The 16,022-nt window shown below is 48.9% G+C and overlaps 2 protein-coding genes across 3 annotated transcripts; one reads left to right on the forward strand and one right to left on the reverse strand.

Annotated features, from left to right (window-relative positions):
- Nucleotides 1-920: 920 nt before the first annotated feature.
- GPR150 (G protein-coupled receptor 150) lies at nucleotides 921-5,538 on the reverse strand. Its single transcript, XM_072860952.1, has 2 exons — nucleotides 4,677-5,538; nucleotides 921-955 (listed from the first exon to the last, which is right to left on the reverse strand). The coding sequence occupies exons 1-2, from the start codon at nucleotides 5,536-5,538 to the stop codon at nucleotides 921-923; spliced, it is 897 nt and encodes a 298-aa protein (XP_072717053.1).
- Nucleotides 5,539-5,691: 153 nt separating this feature from the next.
- Nucleotides 5,692-12,523, forward strand: RFESD (Rieske Fe-S domain containing). 2 transcript variants are annotated; one of them, XM_072860799.1, is made up of 5 exons: nucleotides 5,692-6,808; nucleotides 7,748-8,311; nucleotides 9,174-9,354; nucleotides 9,445-9,479; nucleotides 9,709-12,523. In XM_072860799.1, exons 2-5 carry the CDS (start codon nucleotides 8,234-8,236, stop codon nucleotides 10,000-10,002), a joined length of 588 nt encoding a protein of 195 aa, XP_072716900.1. In that variant the 5' UTR covers nucleotides 5,692-6,808; nucleotides 7,748-8,233; the 3' UTR covers nucleotides 10,003-12,523. The 2 variants fall into 2 exon arrangements, with proteins under 2 accessions (XP_072716900.1, XP_072716901.1); XM_072860800.1 differs by having other exon boundaries at nucleotides 8,137-8,311.
- Nucleotides 12,524-16,022: the final 3,499 nt, after the last annotated feature.

The following is a 16,022-nucleotide window of genomic DNA, read 5'->3' on the forward strand; positions in this document are numbered from 1 at the left end:
TAGGGGAAAATTGTGTTTTGTCGGTTCTGTGGCCAGCGCTTTGTTTAAAGACACGAGCTTTTAAGATGTACTTCTTCACAAGCGTTAGGCTTACAGAAGTATCATTTGTGATACTCCATGAACTGGGAAAACAAACTTCTTGCCGCAATTCCTTGCAACAACTTCTTGTATCGCAGATGGTCCAAAGAAGCCCAGTGCACGGGGCCATGTTTCCAGATAATGCAGGAAACCCCAGGAATGCGCCAGCTCGCAGAGCAAAGCGAGAACGTCAGGAGGTAGGGATGCTCCCTCGCAAGGTGATTCTGTGGCGCGTGAGCCAACCAGTAGCAGACTGTGATCGGCTCTGAAGTCAGTGTGCCTAGTCTAGTACTTCTTTTTGTATCTGGTCTTCTTAAAATGCTTATTCAAAAAGAAAATATTGACCTGTTTGTTAAAAGCAAAACTTTGACTTTTGCCAGTTATTTATTACTTGTGTGTGAGTGAACCGTTGTTCTGAAGAGTTAGAAAGAGAGAAGGCATTAGGGGATGCCTTCCTGCCTCCATTTGCAGTCTACCTGCGTTGGTACAGAACTGAGCTAACCTGAGTCCAAAACAGATGCATTTATCAATGTGCTCATACTCAGTTACTCTTAGTTATGCTAACGCATCTGCATTATTGTAACACAAATCAAACGAGGTTTGCAACACGCAAGGTTGGCCAGCTAACAAAGGAAAAAAAATCTGGTTTTCGACCACACTGAATGAGTTTCGTGGTATTAACACTGAAGAGACATTGGGGAGTGAAAGGGAGAAGGAAGGCTGGGATGCCAGCAGGTTCAAGCGTGTTTATTGGATGTAGTCAGGCCAACACAGCCTCATGAGATTAACCTGAGTCTACCAAGGGCATTGGCCTGAGCAGCTTCTGAACCTTTCTTTTACCGTCAAGTGTTCACAAAGGAGGAGAGGTACCACTGTCCTGATGAACAAAAAAGGGAATTATTTTTGTAAATACAAGGTGCTAGTGGTTACTGGAGAGGTAAGAGACAGCCACTGTGAATTTGTCAACAAGTCACATGAAAATAATCATCTCCTGCCTTTGTCAGGATAAGTTGGTAAGGAAAAAATCAGTGGGGAAATCCAGACTGTGAATGCACGTGGGCAATGGCCTATCTGATCATATTTTAAGCAAGCTATGGAAATAGAGTCTAGATAAAATTACTGTGAGGTAGGTTCACAACTGGCTAAAATCGAAATCAGTAGTAGATACCAAAAATTAAACAGTGGGAAGGCTGATCAGATAAGGTCTGCAAGAATTTGATGTAGTACCGTTTGGTACTTTTTTAATAAGTAACTTGAGTGTAGGAGTCGGCACTTTTTTCTTCTCAAACATGAGAAAATGCACCCTGGGAGAGCTATCAGCACTTCTGAGGATAGGCTAAAATTCAAAGTAGTCTTGATTGGCAGGAAAAATGATCGGGTAAAATTCATCATGGATTAGTTAAAGGTCAAAATAAGTGGGAAAGGGAAAAATATTAAAATGGTGAACAACAAACTGTCTAGGCTGCAGTTCTGCAGGAAAAAAAACCCCCACACGCCTGGAGATTTTAGAGAACCAGGAGCAGAGTATGAATCAACAGCACGATGTGGTGACGAAGGAAACAAGTGACATTCTAGGGTGATTTAAAGGAGTGTTGTATGTAAGACACAAGGCAATTATTTTATTCTTCTTAACACTAGTGAATCCTCAGAGTATTGCCTCCGCTTTGTGGCTTTTAAGAAGCCACAGGCTTCTGTGTGTTTTGTGGCTTTGTGTGTTTTAAGAAGGATGTAAACAGACGAGGGGATTCGGAGGAGAATAACAGAAATACAGGACTTGTGAATCGTATTAGGTTTGTTTCAGCCATCAGAGAAACACTGCGAAGTCCTCAACTACAAACAAGGCTCATGTCAGAGCACAGCAAATGCTGCCACTGAGAGTAGAGAAAGAAATGTCTGTTTTTCAGGCAGGGCTGTTCTGATGAGCTATTTGGAGGAAAAAGAACTATAACATTAAACAGCCCGACTAGAGAAGCTATCTAAACTCTGTCACTGGAATTTATTAAAAATAAGTTGAAAATATTTGTCAAGAATGGCCAAGGTATGTGTGGTCCTGCAGTAGATCAGGGAGCCAGACGAAGTGCCCCCGGGACGCTCTTTACAGCCCTTTTCTGCGTGCTGGGTGGGGATTTAGGCTTCACCACTATTTGTTTCTTACTGAACAAAGTTCAGTCCCATTTACACAGCACAGTTTCAGCTTTACCTGCCTTTATAATAACCTTTTATCAGCAGCAGTAATTATGAGTAGACATGAATTATTGTAATGAGGTTCTGTTCAAACATCACGAGGTCACTGCTTTCAGAGTGATGTTGTCTTCTAAGAAAAGTCACCCTGAGCCTAACTTCCTGAGAGGAAGCTTGTTGAGACTGAGATGCTACAGCTACCTGTCAGACAGCATCTGGTACCTTTACAAGCGACTCCAGTGCAACACGAGCGCCCACCAAGAGACAGTTTCGATACAAGACGTGATAGCCATAGAAAAGAGTGAGGTGTAGAGAAAAGATTATTGGACCAGCTGGTGAGAGCCAGACAGACAGCAAGGATTTAATGAGCCTCAAGTCCCGTGTCACGGAACCAGTGCTAATTTTTCATCCAGAATAAGCAAGAAAAAGCCCTGCTGAAGAGACAGCAAGACCCTGAGCAACTAGGAGCCTTGCCCCGAACTGACCTTCCTCATTCCCCACGTGAGTCACGTTAGTGAGAGCCTAAACGGACGCACATCGCTGCAGGCTGTAAGAACTGAAAAGCCCCACTTGGCAGCTTCCTATGAAAACAGATGTTGCCATTAAAGATGCTATGCAGCCACTGGCACCTGCACAGATGGGCACGCTGTTCCCCACGCTGGTGGTACCTGCACAGAAACTACAGCCAGGGTCTTTGGGGGAGAAACAGCTTCACGCAATCACAGCATAAACACACTTCAGTTCATGTTCAGTGTCTCGAACTCCTCGAGGGTGTCAGTCGGGCTGGGAATCCACTGCAGCAACCAGATGGGGCGATGCAGGTATACCTCCCGCTCCGTCAGGTATCAGCGAGGTCCCTCCCGGGTCCGAGGATAGCATCTAACACTGCTCCTGACTGCAGGTGCAGAGCTCTCGCCGTTCCCTGCTCCGGTTTGTCAATCATTTGCATACATGTGAGCGATCATCAACATATGGAGGGTATTGATACGCATATGCTACCAGCTATAAACATTGCACATCATTCGTGCCCAGTCCTAGAGAAATAGAGCTCTCATATCTCAGAAAAACATAGCTTCGGCTTAATTTGCAGTGTCAACATGACAAAAAATATTCAGCTGGTGAAGTGGGTGTAATGGAAATCTTACGAGTAAAACCGGAGCTAAATGAGAAGGATACAGTCTCAGTGCAGTGTCCCTTCACTGCTCTGCTTAAAACATGCTAGGCGGGAATACATACAACAACGTTTTAGAAGACTTTTGACACATTTTACACACGTACATCCCATCGCAGCGTGCCCGTTAACAGCCCCCTGCTCAGTCTGTACAGCTAATTAGTTAGCTAATGCAAGAATTACACCAGCCCACCTGAAATGAAATGGTCACATCCATGCTTTTCCGGTGGAGTTAGTTATACAACAACAGCAACAACAAAAAAAGAGGAACTTTTTCTTGGACTGACCGAGTTTATTTCCGAGTGAGGTATCACGAAATCCACAAAGTACGACCGAAATGCTCACAGGGCTTTGTAAGGATGACAAGCACGTCGGGCTCTGAACGGGAACAACGTTCGGGCACTTTGCATAGCAACAGCCATCCTGCTGATTTTGCCCTCTTCCATAAGCGCGTTTGACACGAAAACGCCCCCAAAATAAAAAATAAAATAAAAAAATATATATACATATCCCCAAGCTCAGCCAACGCTAAACGACCACGGGCAGAGCTGCGCGGCAGCCCAAGCGCTTCCCGCGCTCAGCCCCGGCCCGGCCCCGTGGCGGGACCGAGCTCCTCCGTGACGACGCGCGGCCGCGGCGCCCACCCGCGCGTGTCCCGGCCCCGCGGCCGCGCTAACACCGCGCCTCGAGCGGGGCCGCGCCGGGCGCTGCCGCTGCCGCTGCCGCTGCGGGCGGCGGGGCGCCGGGGCCGCCGGCGGGGCCGGGGCTGCCGGGGTGCCGGCGGGGCCGGGGTGCCGGGGCCGCCGGCGGCGCCGGGGCTGCCGGGGGCGCCCGGGCTGCCGGGGCCGCCGGCGCGGCGGCGGAGCGGGCGGCGGAGCGTGGCCCCGCGGCGGCCCTGCCCGTCGGGGCCGGGGCAGCAGCAGGCGACGGCGGCGGGCGCCGTCCCCGCCCCGCAGAGGCCCCGGCGCAGGCGGCGCGGCCCGGGCCGGCGGCCGTGCAGGAGGAGGCAGGCGTAGGGGTTGAGGGCGCTGCTGGCCGCCGCCACGATGCCCAGCGCCGCCAGCGCCTCCCGCCGCCCGCCGTCGCCGGGCGCCGAGGCCAGGCCGAGCTCCAGCGCGCAGCGGGGCAGGCGGCAGAGGGCGAAGAGCGCGGCCAGCACCAGCGGCAGCCGCAGCGCCCGCGCCCGCCCGCGGGGGAGGCCGCCTCCGCCGCCCGCCGCCCCGGGCGGCCCCGCGGCGCCGCCCGCCGCCCTCCGCCCGCCGGCGCGGCCGTCGGGCGGCCCCGAGGGCGGCCAGGCTGCGGGCGCAGGCCCAGCAGAGCAGCGCGGCGGGCGCCAGGAAGCCGGTGGCCGCCCCGTAGGCGGCGAAGGCCAGGCCCTGCCAGCGCGGCAGCTCCTCGAAGACGCTGCGGCAGCGGGGCCCGCCGGGGCGCGGCGCTGGGCGGAAGGCGAAGGCCTGGGGCAGGGCGAGGAGCGGCGCCAGCAGCCAGCCCAGGGCGGCCAGGCCGCGGGCGGGCAGCGCCGGGCGGTGCCGCTCCAGCGCCAGCAGCACCAGCCCGTGGGCCGAGGCCAGCGGCCCGCAGCGCTGCAGCAGCGGCAGCAGGCGGCAGGCGGCGGCGCCCGGGGGGGGCCCGGCGGGGCCGCGGAGCTCGGCCGCCAGCCGCGGCAGCAGCGCCAGCCCGCAGCCCGCCAGGTCGGCCAGCGCCAGGTGCCCCAGCAGCAGGTCCCGCCGCCGGCGCGGCCGCCCGCCGCACAGCCGCCGCAGCACCAGCCCGTTGCCCACCAGCGCCAGCAGCAGCACGGCGGCCGCCCCGGCCGCCCGCGGCCCGGGCCGGGGCGCGGGGGCGCCGGGGCCGGAGAGGTTGAGGCCGGCGGGGAAGGGGTCCTCCTCCATCGCGCCCGCCGCGGGGCAGCCGCCGCTCGGGCCCCCCGGCTTCCCCGCCGGCGGCGCGGCGCTCCCCGCAGGCACATATATATATATATATAGGGGCTGGCCGCCATCCGGCGGCGGGGGTGGGCTGCGCGCACGGCGGATCGCACGCCCCCCGCCCCCGGCACCGGCGGGCATCTTCCCCCCGCGGCCGTCCTCTCCGCGGGCACCGGCGGGCATCTTCGCCCGACGGTCCTCTCCACGGCACCGGCGGGCATCTTCCCCCAGCGGTCCTCACCGCGGTAACCGGCGGGCATCTTCCCCCGATGTTCCTCAGCCCCTCCACCGCCCGGCACCGGCGAGCATCTTCCCCCAGCGGTCCTCACCGCCGTAACCGGCGGGCATCTTCCCCCGATGTTCCTCAGCCCCTCCACCGCCCGCCACCGGAGGGCATCTTCCCCCGGTGGTCCGCTGCCCCTACATCGCCCGGCACCGGCGGGCATCTTCCCCCGACGGCACCGTGACCAGCGGAGCATCCCCCGGCGGACAGCCGGGGCGAGCGGCGGAGGAGCGGGGGCAGCCGGGGGTCGCGTCGCCCCTTGTTCGGGTCCCCGCACGCAGCTGTTGGGACCCGGGGCAGCCCCCGACGGCCGCCCGCCCCCACACCCGCGCCTCCGGGGCCTGTCGGGCCCACGCCCTGCGCGGCAGTGATTTTTTTTTTTCCCTTTCCCCAAAGGAGGAAAAGACGTTAGAGCAGGGTACAGCAATTAATTACTGCGACTCATAAACCCAGCTGTATTTCTTGCCAGAAAACGGATCCTTTGGCTGCTCCCAAACCCCTTTGACTGGTTCCCAGCGGATGCCACTTGGCTGCACGGATGCCTCCGTCCAGTGACGCAGAAAACATCAGAGCAGCCGAACTCTTAAGAAAGCATTAGGAAAAATCTAGCAGAAAATCAACTCAAAGTGTTTGTGTGTGGGGGAATAACCTTTTTGATTGAAATGTTTTTACTTCCGTTGGTCGGTGCCACGCTGGTAGCTGGTTGGTAGCTCAGGATTCCGTTGTGGGACCCGGGGGGGTTATGTGGGCCATTATACGCCGTGTCTTGTTTGAAGGGGTGGTTTTAATATGGTCATCAGCCTGGAAAAAACAGGAGCAAGCACAACTGGTTATTATTTCACCTTAGGGAGAGTGTAATGGAGAGTGCGTTTCCCAAGGGGCTGTGAGAGGGCAGGCAGGCAAATTGCCATTTTAACGTGCTTTTGATAGGCAGGTGAGGCTCACCAGCTCAGCTATCCACTGAGCCGGGCTTAACGCCCAGGGCTGTGCTGTTTAAACAAAGGGAGGAGAAAGCAGGTCTTTGTTCGACTGGCTCCAGCTGTTGCGGCAACGTTGTCCGGGTGGCCTCAAGCTGGAGGCTGAGGTGGAAGAGGAGAAGGTCACGTTGGGTGAAAACCACCTCAGAGGTCTCTTGCCCTTCCCTTATGCTGGGTCCTGTCCCGAACTCAGGTAAGAAACTCCTGCCTCCTTTGGGGCTTTCAGTGCCTCCTGGGCTGCTGTAGGTTGAAATATCTCATTTTCTGTTCATACTTTGTGGGTACACGTCCACTTCATGGATGAGAAAGTGGCCAACAGTAGGCCTGCAGTAAGAGGGTCTAGTTACAGGTCTTTCACGATGAGGAGTCCTTAGCTGCGCTTTTTTTCGAAGGGAAAAAAGTCTTTTGCCACCATGCATTTAACAAACTCATTAGTGTATTAACAAGCGTGCATTGCCTCGAGGGCTTTCTTCTGGAGGACTTCCAATGAGCCAAGGCAGTTCTTAATCTGCAGTTGGTTGTAGATAAGCATGGAAGTCTTGACTGTAAGCCGTTGGCTATTCATTGCTTATGCCGGTTGGGCCGTGTAGGGTCCACAACGTGCTGACAGTCTGAGCCAGGTTTCAGACTGGCGTGCCTGGATAATTTATGTCTACAAAATCCAGGCTGACTGTAGAAATGCCATCATTAAATGAACTGGAGGTTTGGTGCCAAATGTTATTTTAATACTGGTCTGGACATATATATTTATGTCTCTGTGTGTGCGTGAATGTATGTAGACATTTGTGTGTGTCTCTATATATGTGTATGTATGTAGATATACAATTTTTTAGAGGTGTCTTCATAAGAGTGTTTCTAACTCCAGGCTTCTGCATTTTAAGATTTTGGCCAATTTGGGAAGTTTATACGCAGAGTGCGCCAAAAGGTGATAGTAAAAAATTGGGGGTTTCCTACTCCGGTTCTTGTGGTTAGTTTGCTACACGGTATGCTTATTTTCTAAAGAAATACATTTCTAAAGAAAATAATTTCTAAAGAAAATATTTCTAAAAAAATAATAAATTTCTAAAGAAAATAAGCGTGAATGCCTTATTGGATGGTCCTGTGAGTCTGACAGTGACGTTTCATTTTCTAGGTAAGACTGGGTGGAAGTTCCTGTAAACTGGAAAGCAGAGAGTCGGTCCTTATGGTTGGTCGTGTGCAAATCAGATAACAACTCTCCTTGAAAACACCACACTATTATTTACACCAGCCTTCCCCATGTAGCGGTTTATTAGGAAGCACACGGTTGCTGATCCCAAATAAACACCTAACGTGGCTCTGAGCAGGGTTTCGGTTCGGCACGTCCCGCTTGGAGAAGGCGGTGGTGGCACGGGCTCGCAGGGAGCAAGGCGGCAGGAGGAACGCAGGGCTCTCTTCTTCCGTTATCAGGCCAGCCCCAGCACGTCTTCGCTCCTTATCGGCACAGGCAGAGCTGGCTCCTGCCACGCTGAGCCTCCATACAATCTGCTTCTGGTGCTATAGGGGCCGGCCCCGCTGCACGTAAAGAGGAGCTGCGACACACGCCGTGACATATGTGAACAAGGCAGGACAGTTGCGGTAGGCGCAGCGAAGAGAGGCAATGCTGGACCTCATTATTCTGAGCCTCCATTTCTTCATCTGCTTTCTCATCTCCGTTGCGATCTGGCGTGGACCGAAGGTATGGTGTGGCTTGCTGCCACGCTGCTCCTCGTGGCTCGGCACCCCTCTGCAGCGGCATCCCCCCCGCCCACGGTTCCCCTTTGGTCTCAGTGCCTACAAAGACCTTTTTTAGCCTGATTTTTCAGAGGAAGCGAGGGCGGTATGGTCATACTGGGAATTTGGACAGAACTGGAATGCAGTAGCTAACTGTAAGCAAATTTAATAGGAAGGCAGGTTTTGTGATAAAACTACGTATGTCCTCTGCTGGGAGAGGGAGAGGCTATTAGGCATTTGAAATATGTAAGAGGAGGAAGGGAAAGGCAGACACATTTGCTAAGAAGCCCGGGTTGAATACAGCTCCTCAATAAACAATTTTTTTTCCCTTTTGCAGATGGTATTTTCAGTTTTTTATCAACTTACATCAGTTTGTATTTCTAGCCATAATATTATTTAAAGAGTACTGGATTTACATGTAAAGGCTACTGTTTACCCATTGCACAGCTAAACAGTATAATATTTTACATGTAGCACCCTTGTATTTCTTTGCATGTAGCTTTCCTGGGGATACGGTGACTACAGTGCAGAGTAAATGAATAGTGATTTAGAGTTTATCTTGCCTCAGCCTCAGGTATCAGGTTTGCAACAGCTGGTTTTCCTCGTCCCAGTTCTGTTAGTGAACACGTTGGCCAAACATTATCACCAATCTCATGTGCTTTGCTTCTTGTGCATGTTGATAGTCTTTTACTAAAACTTCTGCTCCTTTCACTTCACGTGTTAAATGGGTCAGGGCTTTCTCCGGGACTAAGACACCCATTCTACATGTAGAAATTCAAACAAAATCTGTTTCATAAGGTGGCTTTTTGAATTTTTTGTGTTTTAAGGATGTGGATTTGCACAGCTCAAGCACAGGAACAGTTGAAGTGGAGCCAGACGGGCTTATATTAATTGGCAAAGAAGATGACATAAAGAGGTCCGGAAGAACAACAGCCAAAGTCAATGGCAGACAAGTTGTTGTTTTCTACCATAAAGGGAAATTTCATGCAATGGACTCTCGCTGCTACCGTAAGATATTTGCACGTATTATCTCAATGTTGCAAGAATTAAGCATAAAATCTGCTGCATAAATTAATACTGTGTTCTACCATGTTTCAGATGAAGGAGGCCCTTTACATCTTGGAGAAATAGAGGTACGTAAGCAAAATAAAAATAATGTAGCAGCATAGGGTCATGCAAAAACTCTAATGCATTTTTTTGAATACGTTTATCTGAACATAACGTCGAAAGAAATGGATATATATGTAAAATAGCAGACAGCCATAGAGCCAAATCACCAAGCATGTCTTTTGTCCTAGAGATTCTTCCAGGAGAAGAATCAGAAGCTGATGACTTGCTATTTTTATCATCTTCTTCTTGCAGGATATCAATGGTCAAGCATGTATTACTTGTCCTTGGCATAAGTATAAAATTACTTTGGAAACAGGAGAAGGATTATATGAAGGAATAAACCCTTTGGAGCCATCACCAACACCACAGTGGCGATCGAAAGGAGTCAAACAAAGGATTCATAAAGTCACAATAGACAATGGAAACGTTTATGTGAGTCCTCCAGATTTGTCTGTAAGCTTTGACTCCGATTATTTTGCTGACAAGTACAAAAATAATGGGGATTTAGCTATGGAAAAACAAAGCAACTCACAAACAGCAGAGTAAGTTGTGGCCAGAAAGCGGAATCCTGGTGAATGCACCAACGAAGAACTATGGTCGTGAAATAAAAATGTGCTGTGGCCATAAAGATTGTCTCCAGATTAAACTCCAGTGTTAATGTTATGTTTAAGCATTGAAACACATAGAATTGAGTAAGATAAGAAGCTCTGCATCGTCAGAAATATGACTGGTCTTGTGCCAGTGATTTGTTTTTGCACTTGCATTTCAAAAAGACTTATTTACAGCAGAGTGCGTAATGATATTTGATATTTTAGAAATCCTATTTTGCTAGAATTGTTTTAATTTTTAGGAGGGAATGTAGTATATTACTGCTTATAAAACGTATTACATAGTTTAAGGTAAATAGTCAGGTGTAAAGGTTATGTTTATATACTTAACAGTTTATACTTATATGTATAAATGACATGGAAATTTTTAACTTTTTAGATAGGCAAGCAATCTCTGGATGTTTGTTAAGTGCCACAAAGAGAAGTACAAAACTTAAGCATATTTTAGTGACCTTCTTTATGCCTATTTGTGTATTACTACCGTGATCTCATAGAAGTATTTATTTTCCTTCTCCTCATGGAACTCCTTTTGGTAGTTCATCGAATAATGTGACAAGCACTTGTCATATATAGCTTGTCCTTCCTGATTCTGTTGGATAAGGAAGAAGCTGTTGGGTATAAAATCCTGATACATAATGGCTCTTGTTTGGTTGGTTTTATTTATTGTAAGTACATTTTTGTACATTCCTTTGAAAAAGCGTGCTTTCTGTTCAGAGCCAAAAGTTAGGTTTCTCTGTGTGTGTTCACTGTATAATACCAGCTTTGCCCTGATATAACCCTTCTGAGAAAGTTTCCCTCCGAGCTGTGCTGGGTGAGGGACAAGCTGGGCTCTGGGACATGGTGGGTTCCCCTGCCCAGCCCGTGGGGTCCAGAGTGTGGAGATGCTGTGCGAATGCTTCACATGATCTTGCAGGGCTGCAGTCCTTTGGGGTACATTTTTGGGTGATTTGTTGGCTGTTTGCAAAATGCGGTCATAATCAGGTTGCCTGGTCTTCATCTGTAAGTTTCTCTTGTGCACGCAGTGGGTCATCTTGCTGTTAATGTATGTGAAGGGTAAGTAGGTCTGTGTCAACACCATTGTTCATATAAATGTATTTAAAAGTAGTGAGGCATAGGGAAGTATCAGAGGAAAACATCTGTGCCCGATTGATCACAATGAAAAAAGCAAAGCACACAATCAATTTCTTTCACCGTATTTAAATGTAGATGTCCACCTCTGATCATGCCTCCTTACATTGTTTTCATGGTCGATAGGGAGAAGTGGCACCTTCAAAGTGCTGTTGAGCTGACCCGTTTCAGTTTTGTATTTTATAAGAACTACAGCACAGCAATGCTTTCCTCCACCTCCTCCTCCTCCTCCTCCTCTTGCTGACCACTCGGCCAGCCAGTGCTGACGCGATTAGATGCAAATGCCTACCTTCTGTCAGATGAGTCACATCTTGATCATCTGCTAGAAAATGCTGTTACGTACTGATCAGTTCTGTGGGGTTTGTTTGTTTGTTTGTTTGCTTTTTAAAGGAACACATGAAGTTCTCCTCTTGCAGCCACAGGGTAGATGGCAGGAAGGGAAGGCAGGTGGGGAGGTGATACAGCTGATACTCCAAGGGCCCTGGAGCACGCATCCCTTTGGGTGGTCCAGAGGGGGATGGCGAATCGCTTCCCTTCCCTCCCTCCTCACCCAACTACCTGCACCTGCGACGAGAGTTAAGCATTGATATCTTGTCCTATTGAAAGACATGGATCATATAAAAGAAAAATATTGTAAGACTGTCAGATATACCTGCATTGACTCATGCGATTGCTTAGATAGTATTTTTATTGCTTGTTTTTTGGAAGTATTGCATTAATAGAGACTACTATTTAAATCAATAAAGATGCAGTTCAGTTTAAGAAAGTCCCAATTATGAGTAATATGCTATTGCCTGTATGACATTTAGTAGAATGCTAGTAATAGGAAGTTTTACTTGAAAGTTTCATGAACATGTTCATATTAGTGGAATAGTGCTCAGGCTTTTGCAGAATTGAGTTTTCTGGCTAAAATCCAGCAAAGTGTTTCATCATATGTTTACTGTTAATCATATGAAATCAGTGGCACTGCATGTCCAGGCTTAGGTAAGTGTCTTTTCTTCAGTACTTCTCAAGCATAATAATTATCTGCAAGCTTTTAAGGTGTTTTTGCTTTTACTTTAAACATGTTCTTATTCTCAGGGACATTGCATTAATTTAACATCTAAAGTTTGTCAGTTAGTTTTCTTTCCCCTCAATTTTCTTGTTGATGATCATGGAAGGAACAGAGAATTATTAACTCAGCTGGCTGTGAACAAAGGAGGGAGACTTGGCTGGCTGTTAGATTTTCTTTTTTTTTTTTTTTCTCTTTTATTTTTGGACAGCAAAGGACAAAACCTACAGTGTGTTATAGTTGCTACCATTAAAAAAATATATGCACTATTCAATTTCATTTGTCTGAGCTTTGAAGTGCTAGAATATACACTTGATTTGAAAATACTGTAACCATTTAATGTCCTAGAGTTGGACATTTCTGAGTCTCTTGTCCTGCCAGCGCTTTCTAGGTCTCTAGTTACACCGGTATATCGTGTGAAGACAGGGAAAACTCGGGGGATACCCTGAAAGGGAGCCAGCCAGGAGACCGGTAGGGAGGGATGGAGAGGGAACACGGAGGGATCTCGGATGGGATGGGAGAGCAGGCGCCAGAGCTGGGTGAGAAGTGAGGAGTGTCAGGAAGGGTGAAAAGAGGAGGGGTTGGTACCCATGGGGGAAGGAGGCTTCAGTGGGGAAAACCAGAAAAGGCAGCAAAAGGCACTTTTGGGAGCAAGGAGACTGAAGCAGGGTGGGGGAACCGAGAGCCACCCAGGGAACCGCTGGTGGGGATGGAGGAAGGCTGGGACGTGGCTGTTTGCAAGTAGAGACTAATAACGGGACAAGGAGGGAGATGAGGAGTGGTTAAGTTAAGGGACAACGAAGAGACAGAAGGAATGAGTAGTTGTGGGCAAGAGACCAAAAAGTCACTGGCTGGATAATTAGAGCTTCCTGGAGAGGTGTGTTAATGAGACCCATGTTAAGATCAACCCTGCAAACCGTTCAGGAGGAGTGTTTTGTTGGTGGTAGTTTTGGGGGTTTAGTTTAATTTGACAAACGAGCAAACACCATCTGTTTTCCCATCATTAATCAGCCAGGCAAAGAACAGAGAAATGTATTTTGTGCTTTGGCTTGAAAATGTTCATGATGGCTCTGCGAGACATGCAGGCTCTGTAAGCTGCTTTCACAAGCATCTTGAGCAGAATAAACAAGTTATATTTATCATTTCATGGAGCCATCTTTTTGAGAAAGGCAGGTGAAAACTATGACTATAGTAGTTTGAACTGCAGCTTCAGCTTTGACCTGATGTAGCTGCACCGTAAACCTTAAGTAGGCAATATTAACTGTAAGGCTGGGTGCTGTACGTTTCCCTTCTGCATGTAGCGCCTTGTTCTGCAGTGTCCCCTTGACTTCCTTTGGTGCTGCACATGAAATGAAGGACAGCTTCAATGTTATAAAGTCAGTATTGAGAAGCTTATGAACATACCCCGTATGGAGCACATACAGTGGTGACAGCAGTCTTTGCAGGATAGGAAGTCACACCAGGCAGGGAAAAATGTCTAGTCTGCAGGAAAACAATTTTAAAAACAACCTTTCACTGTTGAAGCCCTTTTCGATAGTGTTGTACGGTTCCTAATTTCATGCTTAATTGTGGAATGAAATCAGGTCTGAAGTTTGCACCTCCTCTTTCCAACACGGTTAGGAAAAGTAATTCACGTTGTTCCCTTGCTGATCGTACAAACATGGGCTGCGAGAGTCGGCACTCACCGATTCCCGAGTGTCCCATCGCCCTGCCCACGTCGCTTGGCAGCTGCTTTCAAAGGTTACTGGAGGAAGCAGGAGATGGGGAATGGAAATAATACTGCTGGAGAGGTACCTGAGCCTCTGGTTGTGTGTGGGGAGGCTGCCCTTCGCTGGCACTGCTGTGGGAGAGCCGGTCCCACAGTGGATCCGACTGGTGGGGGCTTCTCCCCCGCCACCTGCATCTGAGGCGTCCGGGGTAAGTGGCTTTCTGCTGGGCTAGCAAGTTCAGCCATCTCTGCCGGTGGCTAAACCGGCACCGTGCCGAGGGTGCGGGGATGCAGGGGGAGTAGGTGAGGCTTAAGGGGGTGTGACGAGTTGGGTCAGCTCTTCGAACTCTATCCAGCAGAGGTTTTTTGTGGAATTTATTCATGCAAACCTACTGATTTTGTTAAGCACAATTTTTCCCTTGAATGAAGAGTAAGCACAGTTCTCAACATCTGAACTAGGCTAAAAGTGAAAATGCCAGTTTTGCTTGTAGGTACACAAACTGAGAAATCGATGCAGATATCCTGATTAGCCCATTAATGACTCTTCTTCTGTGAGATGAAGAGAATGCCCTGACAAGCACTGCCTGTGATGCTTGAACAGTGGGATTGTCTTGCTAAAAGAGGTGTTTGAGAAGTATGGTTTGTTGTTGCAAGCTGTGGAAGTTAGAAATCCAAGGCTGTAAGTACTGAAAATGAAACAAAAATAATATAAAACATGGTTTTTGGCATTTACCCAAAGACTCTCCCCATATCACCCCATTGCAAAATGGAAACAAGAAGGAATCCAGAAGTTCCTTTAGGCTAAACAAAATAAACCTGATTTCTTGTCTTTTTAAGTTCAAAAGAGACAAAACCAGTGGTGTTCTGAATCCCCTTCCTGAGATATCAGATAAGCAACACAGCTCGTAGTTGCTGCCCCTTGCCAAGGGCAGTAGTTATGCTCTTTAACAGTGATGACTAGCTTTTCCATTACTTAAGCAATGACATATTTAGCCACTTCGCACACATAGGAGGCTGCTTGCCAGAAAGCTCCCGAACCCTCCCTGTGCCTGGCTCTGCAGAGCTCACCCCAGCCGTGGTCAGGACCCGAGGGGACAGCGTGTTCCTGCACAGACTGTCACTGACTGCCAACGAAATCCATGCATCTGTGAGAAACGGCGGTTCCTGCTATCGCTGCAACGGCTCGGGTGGTTGCCAGCAGCAGCTAGAAATGCACGTGGATGGTCTGTGCCCATTCCTTGGATGACTTTGCTTAGGGAATTTTGCAAACAGCTGTTGATGGCTGCACGGCAAGGCTGGGGTCCTGTGGTGGGCCTGCTTGTGGACCTGCTGTGGGGTAGCTGGGAATCTGTCACCAGGTTGAGTACAGAGGAGGATGGGGTTCCCACAGGCCCCTCCAAGTCCCTTTACAAAGGAGCTGCAGGTGGGAAGAGTGACAGTGAGAATATGAGTTTATTTGGCCAGAGTTGTTCCAGGTGAAATAAAAAGTGCAACTTCACCTTGGGACCCCTAACAAACTCCTTGTGTTTAACATAAAACAGGCTTCTGCAACATCATATCTATACCTCCAGAGCAACATAAACATTAGTAAAGAATGAATACCACTAATGAAATCACTGTCAAGGTCTTTCACATATCACCCATCTCCAACTTTCCCTGAAGCGAGGGAAATGGAACAATGGAAGGCAAGGTGCCCAACAGCCAGCAAACTTCAGGTGTTTATTGCAAAGGGGAAGAACTGAGTTTCCAAAACAAGCAGCCCTCACCCTTTGCAAGATCTTTTTTAAACCACTGTGGTCAGTTAACCCCAGCTGGCAACTAAGCCCCACCCAGCCGCTCGCTCACTCCCCCTGCAGCGGGATGGGGAAGAGAACGAGAAGGGTAAAAGTGAGAAAACTTGTGGGCTGAGATAAAGACAGTTTAATAATGGAAATATAAGAATAACAAAATAATAATAATAATAATAATAATAATAATAATAATAATAATAATAATAATAATAATGATGTAATGAAAAGGAAAATAACAGAGAGAAACAAAACCCAAGAAAGACAAGTGATGCAAATGAAAA

Source organism: Ciconia boyciana, chromosome 4 (genome assembly GCF_034638445.1).
Source record: "Ciconia boyciana chromosome 4, ASM3463844v1, whole genome shotgun sequence".
In the NCBI taxonomy this organism is placed as follows: domain Eukaryota; kingdom Metazoa; phylum Chordata; class Aves; order Ciconiiformes; family Ciconiidae; genus Ciconia; species Ciconia boyciana.

What these genes read in the sequence shown, in the direction of transcription:
- GPR150 (XM_072860952.1), bottom strand. Translation starts at nt 5,538, where the DNA reads ATGCCCGCCGGTGCCCGCGGAGAGGACGGCCGCGGGGGGAAGATGCCC. An exon ending in GCGCCGGCGGGCGGAGGGCG is followed by an intron (nt 956 to 4,676) that starts GCGGGCGGCGCC and finishes TTTGTTCATCAG; the next exon opens with GACAGTGGTACCTCTCCTCC.
- RFESD (XM_072860799.1), top strand. Translation starts at nt 8,234, where the DNA reads ATGCTGGACCTCATTATTCTGAGCCTCCATTTCTTCATCTGCTTTCTC. An exon ending in AATGGACTCTCGCTGCTACC is followed by an intron (nt 9,355 to 9,444) that starts GTAAGATATTTG and finishes ACCATGTTTCAG; the next exon opens with ATGAAGGAGGCCCTTTACAT. An exon ending in TACATCTTGGAGAAATAGAG is followed by an intron (nt 9,480 to 9,708) that starts GTACGTAAGCAA and finishes TTCTTCTTGCAG; the next exon opens with GATATCAATGGTCAAGCATG.